Source organism: Scylla paramamosain, chromosome 2 (genome assembly GCF_035594125.1).
Source record: "Scylla paramamosain isolate STU-SP2022 chromosome 2, ASM3559412v1, whole genome shotgun sequence".
Classification (NCBI taxonomy): Eukaryota; Metazoa; Arthropoda; class Malacostraca; order Decapoda; family Portunidae; genus Scylla; species Scylla paramamosain.
Window position 1 is genome coordinate 12,025,001 of NC_087152.1, and position 21,633 is coordinate 12,046,633.

Consider the following 21,633-nt stretch of genomic DNA (forward strand, 5'->3'; position numbering starts at 1 on the left):
TGATGGAGGACGTCATTCCTTTCGGGAGAGGGAGGAGAAGGAGAAAGAGATGACGGTGGTGGTGGTGGTGGTGGTGGTGGTGGTGGTGGTGGTGGTGGTGGTGGTGGAAGAGGAATTCGGCACGAGGTCGCCTTTGAATCCAGACAAAGAATTTGTGAGAGCTCCTTCGAACTCGTGAGGTCCAATTACTTCTTTTGTTCTCTGTTTTGGCGGCGCACGTTCTCTTCGTCAGGTGCGGCGCGTCCCTGGCAGGAAGCTGTTATTCTTTTCTTTAGTGCCGCCCTCCGTCATTTCGCTAGTCCAAGCTTTGTGGCGTTAACTATACCACCCATTTTATTCATGCTGGTTGAATTAATACTGTTTACTGCATCGCCTGTGGCTACTGAAACGTGTTTTTTTTTTTTTTTTTTTTTTTGTGTGTTGGTGAGCTTTTTTTTTTTTTTTATGGTGGAGTGAGTTTCGTGCTTTGCTTTAAAAAATTTGTATGTTTGTATACACGAGTGAACTTTCCTATCATCTTTCTTCCTTCCACAGCCACGCGCCTTCTCCCAGCTGGCCGCGCCTCGCCCCTGGAGTTCTCGTCGCCTCGCTATTGCGCCACGCTGGCCGAGGACCGCCCACCAGGAGCCGCCGTCGCCACCGTCACCGCCACACACAAGCACGGTAAGTGCTGCAATACCTTTTTGTATTGGTCACGTGCATCACCATCTTCATCACTAACTCAGACCAATCTATGAATTTTTTTTTTTTTAAGCGATAATTAATGGAATTTTTAATGCTCTTACCCTGCATTTTTCTCACGTAAGGGATAAATGAATAGAATAAAAAGCTAGTTACCTCCATGATCATCGCCTTCTTCATCGTTATCATCATCATCACCGTGGTATGATGAACAAAGCGCCTCGCAACACAGTGGAGGCACAAAGATCTCTATCTACACTGCTTTGCTTCCCAGCGTTTCCTTGTTTACCGTGTTTGTCGTCTTTGTAAACTGACGCAATTGTAGAGAGAGAGAGAGAGAGAGAGAGAGAGAGAGAGAGAGAGAGAGAGAGAGAGAGAGAGGGCGGTTCATTGACTCTCTCTCTCTCTCTCTCTCTCTCTCTCTCTCTCTCTCTCTCTCTCTCTCTCTCTCTCTCTCTCTCTCTCTCTCTCTCTCAGCCCTCCATTGCATCTGAATGTCCACACGCGCGGCGGCCCTGGCATATCACTTTTCTTCCTTTACATCTCTATTGCATATTTTTACCGCCTAAGGACGTCCCATCAAGATAAAGACACCCGTTCCTTCCTCCATCTGAGCCGCCCCCGAGTGTCCCGCGCTGTGTATATTGGATGGCTGTTGACCTTGGATGGCACGAGGCTGGGGAAGCAAGGACACGATGATTGCTTGTCTCCCTCCTACAGCTTGTGGGACTGGCGTTGGCGAGAAGGGATTTTTCTTTCGTTGTTCTTTCGTTGTTTTTTTTTTTTTTCGTGGTGTTTTTTTAATGGCTTTCAATTTGTCGCTTTTTTTTTGTGGGGGATGTTGTTTCTATTGATACTACTGTCACTGCTATTTCTAACGATACTACTGTTGCTACTACTGCTACTGCTATTGCTACTACTACAACTACTACTACTACTATTACTGCTACTTTTTTTTTATGTAGGAGGGACACCGGCCAAGGGCAACAAAAATCCGATAAATAAAAAAAAAAGACCGACTGAGATGCTGGTCCCCGAATAGGGTCCGGAGCGTTAGTCAAAAATTGAAGGATAAGTGTCTTGAAACCTCTCTCTCTCTCTCTCTCTCTCTCTCTCTCTCTCTCTCTCTCTCTCTCTCTCTCTCTCTCTCTCTCTCTCTCTCTCTCTCTCTCTCTCTCTCTCTCTCTCTCTCTCTGAATGAGTTCAAGTCATAGGAAGGCGGAAATACAGAAGCAGGCAGGGAGCTCCAGACTTTACCAGAGAAAGCGATGAATGAGAATACTGGTTAATTTTTCTATTAGAGAGGTGGACAGAATAGGAGTGAAGGAAAGAAGAAAGTCTTGTGCAGCGAGGTTGCTGGAGGGGGAGGCATGCAGTTAGCAAGATCAGAAGAACAGTTAGCATGAAAATGGCGGTAGAAGATAGCTAGAGATGATGCAACATTGCGACGATGAGAAAGAGGCTGAAGACATTCAGTTTGAGGAGAGGAGTTGATGAGACGAAAAGCTTTTGATTCTACCCTGTCTAAAAGAGCGGTATGAGTGGAACCCCTCAGACATGTGAAACATACTCAATACATGGACAGATAAGGCCCTTGTACAGATTTATCAGCTTGGGGTGGATGAAAAAAAGACTGGCGGATACGTCTCAGAACACCTAACTTCATAGAACCTATTTTTTGCTAGAGATGAGATGTGAAGTTTCCACTTTAGATTATAAGAAAATGACAGACCAAGGATGTTCAGTATAGAAGAGGGGGACAGTTGAGTGTCTTTGAAGAAGAAGGGATAGTTGTCAGGAAGGTTGTCAGGAAGTTGATAGATGGAAGAATATGGTTTTTGAGGCATTGAACAATACCAAGTTTGCTCTGCCCCATTCAGAAATTTTATACAGATCAGAAGTACGAGTATGTGGCTTCCCTGAACTGTTTACTTCCTTAAGGGTTGGACGTCATCGAAAAAGACTTAGAAAAGTGCTGGGTGGTATCACCAGTGTAGGAGTGGATAGGACAAGAAGTTTGGTTTAGAAGATTATTGATGAATAATAAGAAGAGAGTGGGTGACAGGACAGAACCCTAAGGGACACCACTGTTAATAGATTTAGAAGAATAGTGACCGTCTACCACGCAGCAATAGAACGGTCAGAAAGGAAACTTGAGATGAAGTTACAGAGAGAAGGATAGAAGGCGTAGGAGACTAGTTTGGAAATCAAAACTTTGTGACAGACTATCAAAAGCTTTTGATATATCCAAGACAACAGCAAAAGTTTCACCAAATTCTCTAAAAGAGAACCAAGGCTAGGTAAGGAAAGCCAGAAGATCTCCAGTACATCGGCCTTGACGGAACCCATACTAGCGATCAGATAGAAAGTTGTAAAGTGATAGATGTTTAAGAATCTTCCTTTGAGAATAGATGCAAAACTTTAGATAGGTAGGAAATCAAAGCAATAGGACGGTAGTTTGAGGGGTTAGAACGGTCATCCTTTTTAGGAACAGGCTGAATGTAGGCAAACTTCCAGCAAGAAGGAAAGGTAGACGTTGACAGACAGAGTTGAAAGAGTTTGGCAAGACAAGGTGCAAGCATGGAGGCACAGTTTTGGAGATTAATAGGAGGTACCCGATCAGGTCCATAAGTCTTCCGAGGATTTAGGCCAGTGAGGGCATAGAAAACATCATTGCGAAGAATTTTAATAGGTAGCATGATGTAGTCAAAGGGTGGAGGAGAAGAAGGAACAAGCCCTGAATCGTCCAAGGTAGTATTTTTAGTAAAGGTTTGAACGAAGAGGTCAGCAATAGGGATATACGTGATATCAGTGGTTGAAATAAAAGAGAGAAAGAAAAAGAAGCAAAGTTATTGGAGATATTTTTGGCTAGGTGCCAGAAGTCAAGAGGGGATTAGATCTTGAAAGATTTTTCACACTTTCTATTAGTGAAGGAGTTTTTGCCTAGTTAGAGAAAAGCCTTGGGATGGTTCTGGGCAGAAATATAAAGCATTCTGGTGATGGAAGGCTCAAGTACCTTTTGTGGGCCACCTCCCTATCATGTATAGCACGAGAACAAGCTATGTTTAACCAAAGTTTGGAAGGTTAATGTCGAGAAAAAGAGTGAGGAATGTACGTCTCCATGCCAGACACTATCACCTCTGTCATGCGCTCGGCACAGAGAGACGGGTCTGTGACACCGAAGCAGTAGTCATTCCAAGGAAAATCAGCAAAATACCTCCTCAGGTCCCACCAACTACCACCACCACCACAAACGCATACACGACCATACTTTTCCTTCATTCGTTCCTACTTAAAATTTGCCGTTTTCCTTTTACTTTGGCCATAAGATCCTTATGAGAGGTCGCGGGGAAGTCCCGTGAACCAGCCTTTGAGATGATGAAAGTTCCTGGGAAAATAATATGGGTGCCTGCAAAATACGCTAAAAATATCCCTTTGACATGCATTGGTTGGTTGGTTGGCTGGGTGGGTGGGCTGGGTCGTGGGGCCGGTGCGCGCTAAGTAGCAAGTCTTTTAAAAAATTGTGAGTTTTCCAACAAAATTGAGTGACGCGAAGAACAGTGCCGCGTAGCAGAAGTGATGAAGCTTGCAGGAAATTATTCATGCTCGAGTGAACTTAGTGAGGCGAGGAGAAAACAGGAAAACTTGAGAGTAATGGTTGATGAAGAGACAAAATCAAGGTGAAAAAAGTTGGCAAACTTTTGAAAAGGAGACACTACCTAGTAAAAAGAATGCTGATCTTACTGGCTGTTACTGATGAAATCATTTTCTTGACTATGGTGGTGTTTCCATTTTTATTTAGTAATAACGACAATATTAACAATAATTATTATTATTTGTGGAGAATGACCAGTCATAAACAAAATATAGATATTAATGATAATAATGATAATAATAATAATAATAATAATAATAATAATAATAATAATAATAATAATAATGATGATGATGATGATAAAGAAAAGAACAAAAAGATAAAAAAGACCATGAGAAAGAGAAAAAGGTCAGTGTAAGAAAATACGTGTATTATTAAATGCTAGAAAACGACGTTATGGTTGCGCTAATTAGTAAGGTGAGGTAAGGGAAAACAAGAAGTGTGAATATTAGCGCTTAAAGTACGAGAAAAACAAGGATTCCGAGTTCTTACGGAATTACAAAGGCCATGAGTTAAGAAAATTAAAATAAAAGTTTTTTTTTATCATCATGTAAACTAATAAAGAAAGGTAAGGAAGAAAAGAAAGTCTTCCAAATAATAAGGAGAGAAGGGAAAATAATTTGATTATGCAGGAAAACGATCAGGATATAATATATATATATATATATATATATATATATATATATATATATATATATATATATATATATATATATATATATATATATATATATATATATATATATATATATATATATATATATATATATATATATATATATATATATATATATATATATTATAGTAAATACCATCAGAATATAGTTATGTTTACTTGTGCAGATGAAGAAAGATGAAAACAGGAAATCCAGAGATTAACCTTCGGAGGAAAAAAAAGATTATGAGTTATAGGAAGAACATAACATGGGTTAAGAAAATTGTAATTAGAGCAAAAAGAATGACATGCTGACATAATCAAATAAAGAGAAACAAGGAAAACAGAATCCTTGAAAGTATCACCTGGACCAAAACGAGGAAAATAAGAATATTGAGTTACGGGGAAAGCAGACGTGAGGGTTTAAGAATATTATAATAAAAAAAAAAGAAAGATACTAATGCTCACGTCAAAATCAAGGAAGTCAGAGAGAGAAACAGGACAACAAGGACGTGAAATAAATGGATAAAGCCAAGAATTATAAGCTGGAGGAAAGAATCAGAAGTAAAACAAAACAAATCGCCGAATATCAAATCATAAAATAAAAAAGAAATGAAGGCTAAAGTAAAGGTTAAGTGATAAACGCTCACGGGAAAATATCAGAGTGAAATAGTAAAGAGAAAAAGAAAAGAGGGGAAAAAAAACGGCAGGACTAACGGAAAGCAAAATTAACACTCATGGAAAAAATACTCTGACTTGAAATTACACGAGCAACAAATTTTCATGGCAGCTCAGAATGTAGTGTTTTACTCTCTCTCTCTCTCTCTCTCTCTCTCTCTCTCTCTCTCTCTCTCTCTCTCTCTCTCTCTCTCTCTCTCTCTCTCTCTCTCTCTCTCTCTCTCTCTCTCTCTCTCTCTCTCTCTCTCTCTCTCTGACATTTTTTTTTGTCATGAACTCTGAAAAAAAAATGCTGAAATAAAGTCTCTCTCTCTCTCTCTCTCTCTCTCTCTCTCTCTCTCTCTCTCTCTCTCTCTCTCTCTCTCTCTCTCTCTCTCTCTCTCTCTCTCTCTCTCTCTCTCTCGTGGTGGAGGAGAAAAAAGGAAAGAAATACAAAGGAGAAAGAAAGAAGAAGAAAAAGAAAGTTGTTTTGCAATGAGGCATAAGAGATAATAGAATAAATAACAGGTAAGATAAAATATAAAGCTCATAGGACATTAATTTCACACCCTGACAGAATAATAACAAAGCATGTGGAAATAAATAAACAAGGAGAGATAAAAGTCAATAAGTAAATAAAAAAGAAATTGGAAGGAATCATTGGGGCGAAATAGGAGAAAACAGAAAGCGAAAAAAAGAAAAAGAAAAAGAAAGAAAGAAAGAAAGAAAGAAAGCCAATATCTCCATGGAAATAGTGGAAGGGAAAAAAAAAAGTTGAAGTAAAAAGAGTTACGGTAGAAAAAAAATTATTCGACATCGAAAATTGAATAAAAGGCACAAAGAATCAAGGGGTTCCATAGAAAGAGACTATGCGGTGGTGGTAGTAATAATAGTAGTAGTAGTAGTAGTAGTAGTAGTAGTAGTAGAAGTAGTAGTAGTAGTAGTGGAGAAAATTAATTAGGCGAATGATAAGGATACAAAGAAGATAGAACAAAAAAACAAAAACAAGGAGAACCAACATTAAGGAAGAAGTAGAAGAAAAAAAAAAGTAAGAGGAAAAATAAGCTCGGCGAAACATAAGAAGACAAAGAAGAACTAACGTAAAAGAAATAGAAGAAAAGTTAAGGTGAAAAATAACAATCCGAAAAAGGAGAATAAGAAGAAAAACCAACGAAAATGAGAAAGAAACAACAAAAGAAAAAGAAAAACGAGAAATATTAATAAGACGAAAAATAACAAGACAGATCAGAACCAACATAAAAGATGAAGTAGAAAGGAAGAAGCACAGAAGCAAGAAAAAATAAGAAGACGAAAAATAAGAAGACTAAGAAGGGAAAAAAGAGCATAAAAGAAGTAGAAGCAAAAATGAAAAGGAAAACCAACGTGAAAGAGGTACAAGAAAATACAAAAAAAAAAAAAGAAAATAAATGAGAAGGCAAAGGAAAAACAAAAACACAACATAAAAGAAAAAGAAAAAAGAAAACTAAGAAGAAAAAAATAACAACATAAAAGAAAAAAGTAGAAGAAAATACGAAAAACAGTAAGATTAAGAAAGAAACACCGAACATAAAAAAAAAAAAATACACGCATCAAAGAAAAACGAACACAAAAGACACATTTCTCGAATCTCTGAACTCCTGATCCACTCATATCATCCACCCAGCAATCCCCAGCGCCCTTCATCCTTCCCCCCACTCATCTCCACCACCACCACCACCACCCCAGCCCACCACCACCACCAGCATGAGGACCCAGGAGCCTTTAAGAACCATTAGTCTTGTGTAAAGCCCCGGAAGGACAGACTTAGTTATTTGTTCGCCCACTGCCTGACTTAACACACAGCAGTTCAGGTCTTTGGGGCGGTTCATTTTCTGTGGTTCTTTTGTGTGTCAGGCAGTGTGTATTGGTGGGTGATGGGTGTGTTTGTGTGTGTGTGTGTGTGTGTGTGTGTGTGTGTGTGTGTGTGTGTGTGTGTGTGTGTGTGTGTGTGTGTGTGTGTGTGTGTGTGTGTCTTTATCTGTATGTGTTTATGTCTATCTGTTTTTACTCTCTCTCTCTCTCTCTCTCTCTCTCTCTCTCTCTCTCTCTCTCTCTCTCTCTCTCTCTCTCTCTCTCTCTCTCTCTCTCTCTCTCTCTCTCTCTCTCTCTCTCTCTCTCTCTCTCTCTCGACATTATTGTTTCATTTTCATTTTTTTTCTGTATTCCTTCTGTTCATAATCTCGTTTATTTTATAATTTTTACTGTATTATTCTTGTTACAATGTACGTCATAGTAATTTAACTTTAGATGTTTTTTTTCGTGTGGCTATTTTTTGTCTCTCAAACATCATGCTAATGCTCATCTCATTAAATATTCTTTTTCATATATTTCACGTATACTTTTTCACAACCATTCTTTTCATTTTTATTATTTTTTTTTTTATATATACCTCGTTAGCAGTCACTCCCGTATATATTTTTTTCATTTAATTATATATATATATTACGCTAGTCTTACTTATTAACAGAGGCGATTTTTTTATTCTTTTTTTATATACTTTTCAGAACCAAATACTCCTCTTTCTCTTCTTCTCTTCAATTTTTCTGTTACGTTTTACTCGCTGTTCCTCATCCCTATAACACAATGCAGGTTTTTCACACTACAGTCGTCCCCTCCAGCACCTCTCCTCTGTATTGCGCCTCCGTCTTCTTGTTTACTGTCATTTATCACCAAAAGTAGCGCTGGACACATTTTTGTAACAAGTCATTTTTGGTCTTGTGTTTCTGTTTCTGTTTGGAGATGTTTTCATGGTATTGTTCTGAGAGTGTGTTTTATTTGTCTGTATTATTTATTAGTAGTTGTAGTAGTTGTAGTAGTAGTAGCAGTAGCAGTAGTAGTAGTAGTAGTAGTAGTAGTAGTAGTAGTAGGAGGAGGAGGAGGAGGAGGAGGAGCAGCAGCAGCAGCAGCAGCAGCAGCAGCAGCAGCAGCAGCAGCAGCAGCAGCAGTAGTAGTAGTAGTAGTAGTAGTAGTAGTAGTAGTAGTAGTAGTAGTGGTAGTAGTAGAAGTAGCAGCAGTAGTAGCAATGATATCAAGACACCTGCCGAACCAGCTTGCTCGAAACTTGTATTTTTAATAAACTTTTATGGGATCAGCAATTAAGTGAACATTTTATCCTTTTTTGTGGGTGTAATAATAATAATAATAATAAAATATTGATAATAATAATAATAATAATGATAATAAAATAATAATAATAATAATAATAATAATAATAATAATAATAGTAATAATGATAATAATAATAATTGTTTATTAAGCATAAGTGGCCTGAGACCCGTGTGTGTGTGTGTGTGTGTGTGTGTGTGTGTGTGTGTGTGTGTGTGACCTTGTCCAAAATTAGACATTATATGAATAATAACGATGATGGTAATAATAATGATGGTAATAATAATAATAATAATAATAATAATAATAATAATAATAATAATAGGAATAATATTAATAATAATAATAATTATTATTATTATTATTATTATTATTATTATTATTATTATTATTATTATTATTATTATTATTATTATCATTATTATCATAGCAATAATAATAATATTCACATTCACATTATGCGTCGTTATATTATTAATAGGCCATTCAACATTGAGCTCGTGCACGTGTGTGTGTGTATGTGTGTGTGTGTGTGTTGTGATAAATATTTAATATAAATCCATTAGGCAAGTAATTATTTCTTACTAATTTTAGTATTGAAATATTTAAGCAGAGAGAGAGAGAGAGAGAGAGAGACTGTGTATGTTTGTGTGTGTATGTGTGTGTGTGTGTGTGTGTGTGTGTGTGTGTGTGTGTGTGTGTGTGTGTGTGTGTGTGTGTGTGTGTGTGTGTGTGTGTGTGTGTGTGTGTGTGTTTGGAAAACGAACGAACAATTGCTTGCATAATTTCTAGAGCCACCGTTATTAGTACACAATATAATTCGTCAGGCATTTTGCAAATATTTATATTCTCCCCATTTTTCGTCTTCGTAATCTGAATAATTTTGAATACAATTTACGATTTCCAGCACTTACTCCTTTTCTGGTTATTGTGTTGATGGTTGTCTGGTGTTCTTTCCTAAGGCGAATATGCTGAAGCTGTCTGGCTTGGCTTGTCCACCTCCAGTGTTTGTTAAGCTTTGAGACGGAAAGCGACAGACGTGTTCGGTACTTGCCTTGGTAGACGTCCTGACGCTTTGGTGTAAGACTCAGGATTTCCCTTTGACACGTCTAAGGACGATCGTGTAAAGTGAGGCGATGAGTGTATATTTGAAGGGACTCGACGCCTTGCAGTCATTAATAAAACGTCATCGTAAATATACTATCCGCTTGAAAGTTGGTAAGTCTCTGTTCATCGAGGAATTGTACTGAAACACATACTTAGTTGAGCTGAATGCCTCACTACAGTGGCCAACAGGAAGACTTGCTGCCGGGGCGACTTGACATATTATGCGTCTTCTGTCACCGAGGAAGACGGAGTGAATATTATTAACAGGATCGTTGTCGTATTGCTTGGAGCGCTTGTGTAGAAATTCGTATTGGTGATTGTTCCTTGGTGAATGTTATTGGAAAAGGAGTTTACTTAATAATGTGATCCCCATGTTCACTTTATCATCTTTACCAATCACCTAGTAGGGGGTAAAAGCCATGCAGAACTTACAAAATGGTAGAAAAAATCATTAAAAAGAAAAAAAAGCTTGCAGTATCTGAGGTTCATGTTTATCCACAAGCAAATTTACTTACAGGGCTGATACTGACACTCGTAAACAGAATATTTTCGAACAACAAGGCAGAAAAACTTAAAGGAATAGAAACACAAAGAAGTTATTGCCCTAAATTTTCTCATATTCCCCCAGAGCCCATTTTTTGAACATGTATATCTGATATCTTTTACATAACAGATTTGATCATTATATTGAAAAAAAAAATAATCATGATGCACAAATCCATTAACGATACGAAGAGAAAAAAAAAGTACTAACAGTGAGAATCCGGACCGTTCTTGATACCTTACTGAAAACTTACTACCCTTAGTACCTACATAAATACAAGAAATAACGGGTTCAAGCTTGAAAAATTTAGGTTTAGGAAGGAGATAGGAAAAAATTGGTTCTCAAATAGAGTGGTAGATGAGTGGAACGGACTCAGTAATCATGTAGTTAGTGCTAGGACACTAGAGAGCTTTAAGAGAAGATTAGACAAGTTTATGGATGGGGATAACAGATGGAAATAGGTATGAGTGTTTCATACAGGGACTGCCACGTGTAAGCCTGGTCGCTTCTTGCAGCTTCCCTTATTTCTTATGTTCTTATGTTCTTATAACCCCGCTGTGCACTTCAACATCACATACATGCCCAGGTAAACTTTGCATAAGGTAGCATTGCTGGTTGAGAGATTCCCGTGTGGCAGCAATTCTTAAAACTAGGAGGGAAAAAAAAAATACGTTTGGCTTGGTGAGTGAGGCTGCTGGAAGGCGGGAGTGGGTGAAGTGGTAGTGAGTTAAGATGTTTGGTGATGTTGAGGTCATTGGTAAGTAAAGAAATAGTAATTAAAGACGTTTGGTGGTGTGTTTAGGTCAGTAATGGGTAAAACAAAATAATTAGTAAAAGACGATTGGTGTAGTGAGTAAAGACGATTGGTGGCGTGTTGAGGTCAGCAGCGAAGGGGGCGGCCTCTCTGCCTCTAAATCAAGGAAGTGGTCGTTGCTAATGGCACTTCCCCTATATATTGACCTGCACCAATCTGCTCTGCCCCATCCATCAATGCCGCCCTTAACCCGCCCACGCTCATTTGATCACGCACACACACACACACACACACACACACACACACACACACACACACACACACACACACACACACACACACACACACACACACACACACACACACACACACACACACACACACACACACACACACACACACACACACACACACACACACACACACACACAGATTTAATCACCCTCTCGTATACACATCCCATTACACCACATCATCACAGTTCATCACCACACCACATCACAGCTCACTACATTAATACACACCACACTGCTATGCATAATATTAACTTACCAACTTTTTATATCGTTTTGTCAACACACTAAGAATTATATAAGTTTTTGCCCGCACATCTGCCTATATCCTCCTTCCACATCACAGCCTCATGCATCACGTCTCTCCTTCTCCTCTTCCTCCTTCTTCTTCTTCTCTGTCTCCTGTTCCTTTTCCTCTCCCTTCTTCTCCTTCTCCTTTTTTTTTTATCTTCCAACTACACTATCTTGCTGTACGTAGTTTGCCTGACCACCACTCACCATCTCCTTCACACACTTTCTCCTCCATCATCTCCACTCAGTCCTCCCTCCTCCACTCTGCTCTCATGCTCACTGTAATCACTCCATCGCGGTCACTTTTCTCATTTCTCTCTTATTTTCCATATGACAGTACACTCATTGTTTGTCTCCAGTTATCATTTTATGGTCACTCACCTCACTCATTCCTCATTGTTCTTCTCATTTCAATATTCAGTAAGTTTTGGTGTCCTGCATGTCTCATTACTCACCCAGTCTATATTCACCCCATTCTTGTTTTTTTTTTTTTTTTTATATATAATTTCCACTTGCTCTACGCACACTCCTCCGTCTCAAGGTAACCCATTCACTCACCCACCCCACTCATCCAGTTCGACCCTTCTTATTTTTTTATCCCATTCATTTCTGTTACCCTGACTCTTGTTACTGTAGGGTTAACCTTTAAATGTATCCATCCCTATCACCTTTTCTTCTCTATTGCATTGATTTTGATTATCCTCACTCTGCTTGCTGTAATTATCCACTCCACACATTCTCCGTTTTGTATGCATACCAACACTAATGTACCTTTACACACACACACACACACACACACACACACACACACACACACACACACGATAACGAGTATAACCCACAAAGCCACTTTCAGGAACAATCCCTTGCTTTGCTGACAACGAGGCGGAGCAGCAGGCAACGCTTAGCTCCAAGAGACGGCCGAGAAAGCGTGTGTGTGTAGCGTGCCATTATTTTTACTCAGCAAGACAATCTGGTGCAGTGCTGGCTAATGGTGGCAGTGGTGGTGGTCGTGGTGGTGGTGGTGGAGGGGGGGAGGTTGTTACAAATGTGACCCTAGGTATATGTGGAAGTGTAACAATGAATACGTGAATAGAAGCAGGTTATCTGAGTTCTGGGTTGAGAATAGTGTATACTTTTCACTATGTTCTACTTTCTGTGTTTCTCTATGTGTTATTCATATCAATACACTGTCACGGGAGGGGCGAGTGAGTGTTGCAGGCTTGATAGTTGTTGTGGTACATTGTGTTAGTCCTTGAGTTCTGGGTTAGGAATATAATCCCTTCGCGATCTTCTGTTTTCTGTCTCTGTGTGTTGTGCAAATCAATACACTCTCACGGAAGGGACGAATGGGTGTTATAGCTTTGGTAGTTGTTGTTCTGTTTTAATTCTTTGAGTTGATAATAGCATACATCCTTTCACAACCTTATGTTTTGTGTCTATGTGCTGTACAGATCAGTACGAGTGAATGTTACAAGTTTTATTATTGTTGTTTTATATTAAAGTTAATCCAAACCTATCAGAACTCAAGCTTCATTATGGGACCACAACTTGTATTTCCTGGAGGTTCCTGGATGTAGCAATTAATTCACAGAGTACCAGATGCTGTGGTGTTGCTGGGTGATGAGAGGCGTCCCGTCACTGTGCACTGTGTTCCTGTTGCTTTCATTCATCACTTAACACTTTATATTGAGGCTCTCTACGCCACACCACACTGCACCGAACTTCTCCTTTTCTTCTTCTTCTTTCTCTTTTTTCTATTTTATTTTATTTTATCTTCTTCCTCTTCCTCTTCCTCATTATTATTATTATTATTATTATTATTATTATTATTATTATTATTATTATTATCATCATTATTATTATTATTACTCATTCTCCTCCTCCTCATCATCATCATTATCATCATTATCACTATTCACCTCCTCCTCCTCCTCCTCCTCCTCCTCCTCCTCCTCCTCCTCCTCCTCCTCCTCCTCCTCCTCCTCCTCCTCCTCCTCCTCCTCCTCCTCCTCCTCCTCCTCCTCCTCCTCCTCCTCCTCCTCCTCCTCCTTCCGGAAGATGAATCACGCCCTCCGGCTCTCCTTGGCTTCTCAGAGCCTGGCGATGATACTTGTCAGGTTTTTCGGTCCCACCATTTGGCGTGCCTCCAATTGTGTAAACAGAAAATAATTGGGCGAGGAAATAGAAAGTTGGTAGTTTGCTTTTGTGTTGTGATTTTTTCTGCCTCCGTCTGTTTGTCTGTCTATCCATTTATCTATCTATATATCTATCTGTCTATATATCTATCTATCTATCTATCTATCTATCTATCTATCTATCTATCTAGCTGTGTCTGTCTATTAATCTGTCAATCTGTCTGTCTGTCTATCTATATGTTTATCTCAGTGTATCTATCTAATTGTCTATCTTGTCAATCTATCTATCTATTTACCTGTTTATCTATCTGTCTATCCATCTATTTAGCTATTTATCTGTATCTGTCCATCTGTTTATATGTGTTTGTATGCATGTATATCTACGAGTATATATATATATATATATATATATATATATATATATATATATATATATATATATATATATATATATATATATATATATATATATATATATATATATATATATATATATATATATATACACACACAGTAAAATCCCTCTCATCCAGCATTCGAGTATCCGGCAGCTTCAAGTATCCGGCACATTTTTCCCCGAGCCTTAAAATCAATAAAAAATCAACGTGTACTCATAAAATCGATTAAAATTCCCGCGCAAGGCATGCTTTGTCCCCTCGCCACCAGAGCGCACTGCTTCGCGCCACCCGCGGCCCACTGCACTGTGTTTTCTCAGTGACTCAGTCCCGCGTGTGCACTGTTTATCGCCTGACGCCTTCATCATGCCTAAAGTTGTAGAAAAGAGGAAGCGTGTTGTGCTTACACTTAAGCAGCTGATCAGATCAGCTGCTGATTAAGATCAGCTTATCTTAGTTTTGGTAAGATGCGTGAGTGTAGGGTGGTGATTGTGAACATAATTTCACTTCTATTCAAGTATCCAGCAATATTCAAGTATCCGGCATGTCGGCGGTCCCGTTGATGCCGGATAAGAGGGATTTTATTGTATATATATATATATATATATATATATATATATATATATATATATATATATATATATATATATATATATATATATATATATATATATATATATATATGTATATATATATATATATATATATATATATATATATATATATATATATATATATATATATATATATATATATATATATATATATATATATATATATATACTTCATTCTTTGTTTTTTTCTTTCTTTTGTCTTTCTTTCTTTCCTTCTTTATGTTTATATCTGTTTATCGTCTATCTATCGGTCTTTGACTTTTTATTTCTATCAGTAAGTTTGATTATCTATTCAAGTATTTATATAGAATCTATACATCTACGTCAATTATGAATAATAAAATCAGAGACGTGTTGGTGGGGAGATCATATTTTTTCTTGAGTCCGTTCACATCAAAAAGGAAGACAGCTACTTAATAATACAAAGGCAGCAGCACCTTTTTATATAACATGATCTTCCTTGAGCATTATAATTCCCTGCTTTACTTGCTCTTATTAGTAGTAGTATTTTTATTTTCATTTTGTAACTTCCATATGTTTTAAACTAATAAAGATGACACACAGTTGTGGAAAAGTGTATAAAAAACTGTTAGTATATTTATTTGTTATACTATTCATAGTTAAAATAGTGAGACTGACTGCAGTAAAAATCCCCTTCCCGTCCTTTGCCATGTATATACTGAAAAAAAAAATGAAACCAGTGATACGTAGAAATTTGTCAGTTTTTTTGTAATTAACCCGCAGGAGAAAATGAGATCTACAGTAAATACTTGACATCCAATTATGTTCGTACTTTGAAGTGCGAGAATTAAAACCGGCACAGTAGGTGAAGCCGCCTCGGTGCACCTTTCTTAAGTGACGAGAAAAGGGCCGTCGCTTTAATGAACACGTGCAATTCAAGGCATAAAGAACCCACGACGTGAAAAATATTCCTGTAAAGACCTTGTTATGAGCACGTACGTTGATAATGATGCGCCGGCCGCCTCTCAACAACACAACAATACTGGGGAGCGCTTTCTTTCCTCCTTAGTAATAAAGAAGTTGATTGACGGAAAATAGGGCTTGTTAAGAAAAATGCCTCAGCAGCGTTGACTAGATAAGACCAGTGAGACTGATTAACCAAAAAACCTCATAAAACCGAGTATTTTATTTTATTCTTTTTTTTATCCTTTTAGTAATATAGAAACAAATCGAGTGAAAATAGGAATTGGTTCGAAAAAATATCTCACCAACTTTGACTAAATAAGACTTATAAATAGATTTACCAAAAAACAATCATTAAAGACATATTTTAAAAACTATAATCAGAAAAAGAGTGATGTGAAATAGATTAACCAATAAAGAAGTAATTGCTTTTCAGCAATTATAAGTGGAATAAAGTCATAAGGAAACAGATTTATGAAAAAAAAAAAAGTAATCACGAAAAATGTATATTTCAAATCATAAATGAACAAAAAACAATGTGAAATAGATCAGATGTATTAAAAAAAAAAATGGACGAGAAACAACGATAGAAAATATATTCAGCTGATTGAAAATGTGTATATTTCAACAGCGAAAATATATGGAGAATCAAATGACAAAAAAAAAAAATGTATTTCAGTAATTTTGATCAGAAAGAGACTGGTCAAAAATAGTTTATCCCAAAGAACAAATTAGAAAGAAGACATTTTCAGTGAACGAAGCCACTACAAACAGATCATAATCTAAAAAAGACACATTTCAGCAACTTTAAGAGGAAAAGAACAGTGAGAAGTAGATTGCAATTTTATCTTTCTTCTTCTTCTTCTTCTTCTTCTTCTTCTTCTTCTTCTTCTTCTTCTTCTTCTTCTTCTTCTTCTTCTTCTTCTTCTTCTTCTTCTTCTTCTTCTTCTTCTTCTTCTTCTTCTTCTTCTTCTTCTTCTTCTTCTTCTTCTTCTTCTTCTTCTTCTTCTTCTTCTTCTTCTTCTTCTTCTTCTTCTTCTTCTTCTTCTTCTTCTTCTTCTTCTTCTTCTTCTTCTTCTTCTTCTTCTTCTTCTTCTTCTTCTTCTTCTTCTTCTTCTTCTTCTTCTTCTTCTTCTTCTTCTTCTTCTTCTTGTTCTTCTTCTTGTTCTTCTTCTTGTTCTTCTTCTTCTCCTCCTCCTCCTCCTCCTCCTCCTCCTCCTCCTCCTCCTCCTCCTCCTCCTCCTCCTCCTCCTCCTCCTCCTCCTCCTCCTCAGCTCCCTGGAGTGAATGAGACTGAAGGAAGGAGGTGGCGCAGAGTTGGTGTCTGGGGGAGGCTAATTCACCCAGGTTTAGGGAATAGAGAGCGAGTGTCGTGGCGGGGACTTGCTCAGAACAGCCCCGGGAGGCAGCGGGAGAGCGAGGCAACGCGACCCTGGACGAAGATTCCTCCCTAATCATGTTGATGAGATTCTTGGCGCATCAATCACGAGAGATGAGATGAGATGAAACACGTGATCAGAGGAGCGGTGCTGAGTGAAGGCTGGCTGACTGACCTAAAATGCACGCGGGGCCTCAACCAAATGACCCTCGTTAGGTGTGACCTGAAGTTGGCATTCGAAGGTTTGAAGGTCATTGCTGCGCCTATACTTCCAGTCTCGAGAAATAGTGATATGTAATAGAAATATAATAAAAAGATAAGGAAAGGGAAATCATAATAAGCACACTTAATTATAACAAAATTATATCACGAGAAGTAATTAACCCTATTATTTTTTTAAACTTTATAATCAATGCGTTTCTCAGCGCTGCCGCCATGATCAGAAAGCTGGAGGAATGCAGGAGTGGCAGAAACAAAACTGAACCTCTTTTATGGTGGGCTGCTTGTAGTGGAGGTTGCTAGTAATGGTGATGATGGTGATGATGGCGATGATGAAGTTCAATAGCAGTTCCTTATGTAGGCCAGCGGGCGGGTTTAGTTTCCTTGCCTGTCAGTAATATGATTATTATTTTTTTTTTTTTTTTTCTAGGTCAGGGAGAATGAATAAGGAGAAACAAAAAATGTATATATCGCATGTCATGTCAAAGAATCTAAAGCAGTGGCAATTTTTATTTATTTATTTTATTTATTTATTTATTTATTTATTTATTTATTTAATTTGATTTATTTTATTTTATTTTAATTTATTATTTTATTTATTTATTTATTTATTTATTTATTTATTTATTTATTTATTTTATTCTATTTTATTTATTTTTGTTTCTGTGTGTGTGTCTTTTGAAACAGATTGAGGCGTAATTTAAAGTGCAAAATGTAGTGAAAGTGGTGCAGTAACACTTTTGACTATGAAAAAAAAAAAAAACTTGCTGATCAGAGACAAAGGTTCTAGTACTTCCTAGGTGTGAAGTAGCTAACTTAACCTAAACTAACTTCACCTAACCTACTCTAAGCTAACTTAAGTCGGGACAAGTCAAACATTAACTCAAAGTGGTCGGAAACAAGACACGTGCATTCACAATAACGTGAGGCAGGGCTGAAGGGTCGTGTGAGGTAATAGGTAAAGAGAGTTTGGGTCTGAGATGTGATGAAGGGTTAGACAGGTTATGAAGAGAGAAATCTTGTGGGCATGTGGCAGGTGTGGGCTTAAGTACTAAAGGTGCGAGATAGAATTAGTTATGCGATGAGACCTTACATAAGTCTCTCTCTCTCTCTCTCTCTCTCTCTCTCTCTCTCTCTCTCTCTCTCTCTCTCTCTCTCTCTCTCTCTCTCTCTCTCTCTCTCTCTCTCTCTCTCTCTCTCTCTCTCTCTCTCTCTCTCTCTCTACTAAACTTATTTTTACCTGTATATCCATGCATCTATCTTCCTCTGTATGTGTACATTTATCTATATATCTATATGTCTATCTACTTACCTACCTACATACCTGATATCTTCCTATATATTTATCTGTCTTTCTTTATGTATCTGTATCTGTCTGTGTATTCTGTTGGGTATCTGTCAATATCCCTCTCCTTCCACACATAAAACACTACACAAAACATTGCCTTCGAACCAAAAGCAACTGTGATAAAAGAACAAAAACAAGACCATCGACAAGTAGCCAGTGAAGCCCAAATGGAAGGCAAGGGTGGAGAGGAAAACTTAATGGCCAGTGACTAGGGTCGTGTTTGAGGAAGGGGAGAGAGGCGAGGGCCGGCGAGGAGCTGCTTAGGGAAGGCGAGGCGAGGACACCGCCGACCTGTTATAGCTTGGCCGGCTGAGTACATAGCTAATGGAGGGGCGACTGGTGAGAGAGAGAGAGAGAGAGAGAGAGAGAGAGAGAGAGAGAGAGAGAGAGAGAGAGAGAGAGATTTGGGGAGTGAAAATGGAAAAGGAAATTAATGATAACAATAGCGAGTTTTCTCTTTTCATTTTCTGCTTTTTTCCATTCATAGTTGGCTATTGGCACACGTACATTGGTTATAGATAGACTGTGGTGGTTGTTTTCTCTGCCGCTGTTGTTGGTGTTGTTGTGGTGCACGATTCAGGGAACAGGTCTGAGGTCTTGTAAGCGAGACCACGTGATGCCGGTGGGAGGAGTGCGACAGGTCCTGTTGCATTACTTATTAATATCCTACCGCTGCCACCAGTGTCGTCTTAGCACCGCCGCCACCACTGCCCGCCCCACTGCTCCCCTCAGCCGCTATTACCCAAAATTGAAGAAATAATGCTGGAAGTACCGCCATATTTTCTTGTATGTACATGCTGTCATTGTACTTGTTATTCGCCTCCGTGCTCTTCTCGGCCGCTATTACCCAACACTGAAGAAATACTGCTGGAAGTAACGCCATATTTCCTTGTATATGTCGTTATGCTGTTATACTTTACAGCGTCATTAGTTGTAATGGATAATGGATGTGAAAATGTTTACACAACACTTTATAAATCTTTAGCCTGGCATCCTAATATCTTTTCTGACATTGAGTCCAGTGTGCACCAATTCACGTCATCATTCCTTTGTAAATTCGTACTGTAATATTAAATTTTGTAGCAAAACCACGCCAGCAAAAACTACAGAAGACTCACCAATTGCCTCAGCAACTCGCCAGGCACCGTAATGGCACCATTAAACAGGAGGTTTGTTCGCTATTTACTGAAGGCATTACATGGGAGGCAGTGCATGCATTAAGTACAGTACCTCCTTCCTTCCCCAAGCCGCAGAGAATGGGGCGGAAATGCAGCGTTTTCCGGGGACATTGCTGTGTGTTTGTGTTAAATACGAACACGCAGTCTTAAATAAAATCCCTAAGTACCCATAGTGGCAATAGTGGAAGTGGGGATGGTGGTGGTGGTGATTGTGGTGGTGACGATGGTGGTGGTAATGTCGACCTCCTAACAGAAATTATCCAGTAAAGAAGCGTCTTGAGGAGAATTTTGTGCCCTGATGACGCCACAATGTCTGATGCGCCAAGCCATGCCAGCCCAACACCTGCCGCCGCATGTTCCACGTTTCTCTACCCGCCCTTTCGTCCCTGTACAAACCCCTGGCTCCCTCCTCGCCTTGCCTCCTCTCCTTTACGCCCCTGCACGCCTCGCCGACACTCGACGCGCCTTTAGAGAAAATGTACAGGGCGAAACAAGGCAGCGGCTGATGTGCTTCCCTGGCAGGGCTTTGATGGCAACAGGACGGGCGTACCCAAGCCTGCCGCGCCGCCTCTTAGTCCTCTTCCACTCCACTAATTCCCCAAACCCTAAGGAGTGAAATTTTTACCCGAGAAACGAAGCGAAATGTTGGCTATGCAGACGTGAGCATTTCCTACCCAGCTGGTCTGTCTTGCGTGGAGTGTTAAGAAATGAATCTGTGGAGAGGAGGGAGCATCAGCTTTTACTATCCTGCTGCTGTTGCTTTAAGTTAAGTAGTGTTAATTCTTGCAAACTGTCCTACTGAATTTCTACTGTGCGTCTCTTTCAAATACTGTAGCTTAACATGGGTCAGTGTGTTCGTTACCTTTTGTTCTTCCTTTGTGTACCTTTGTATTGCTTAGATTCTCTGGTATAATCGAAGACACGGAGATAAACAGTAGCATTTACGTGTCATCTGGCTCACTGGCCTCAGTCACAGATAAGAAGGAAAAATACAGTAATGTGTTAACAGTATTCATGGATCTCAACAACATAGATGAAGTTAAATAGAAAATCGTCTCAAAACATTTATGCTTGATAATCTTGTCATTTTTTTGTCTGAGGGTGAAAGACAATTTTTACAATACCTTTCCTTATATGAAAACCTTGGTCAATACTATTGTAATGTGCGCGCTCTTATGCACCGCCAGCCGGATACACCTCACCAAACTTCACCTCAACAATACGCACAACCACAAGACTGGTAACGAAGACGCTGGAATACAAGTGTTGGGGAAGACACGAAATATTCCTGCGTAGGAGAGGGTGGCTGGCAAGACTGAAGCTGTAATACTGCGGTACAGAGAGGCTCAGATTTCCAAATAAACCTTTGCCCTTCCACTCACAGCCTGCAAGGAAACAATCACCTGAGAATTTCCCAATAAGTGATACAATTTTCTGCACGACGAAGTTCAAAGTGTAACAGTTTTCCGCACAGGGTTCTTCAGGAAATGCGTGGCTTAATACCAGTCAATCAGCAAATCCACAGGAATGGGGTTGCTTAAAAACACAGGCGCGGAGTTCCTTCCTTCCTTCCTCTCTCACCGAAGGCTTCACGTCGAGGCGAGAATGCGAGGTCGCTACACTAAGCAGATCGAGTATAAGGAAAAGATTTTAAAGGA

At 38.8% G+C, this 21,633-nt stretch overlaps 1 protein-coding gene across 1 annotated transcript in view; it reads left to right on the plus strand.

The window, feature by feature from the left end:
- Window positions 1-21,633, plus strand: part of LOC135106901 (neural-cadherin-like) — a 121,373-nt gene that overhangs the window by 33,175 nt on the left and 66,565 nt on the right. The window contains exon 5 of the mRNA XM_064016311.1: window positions 535-663. Coding sequence (XP_063872381.1) covers window positions 535-663 — 129 coding nt within the window. The remainder of the gene's footprint in view (window positions 1-534; window positions 664-21,633) is intronic.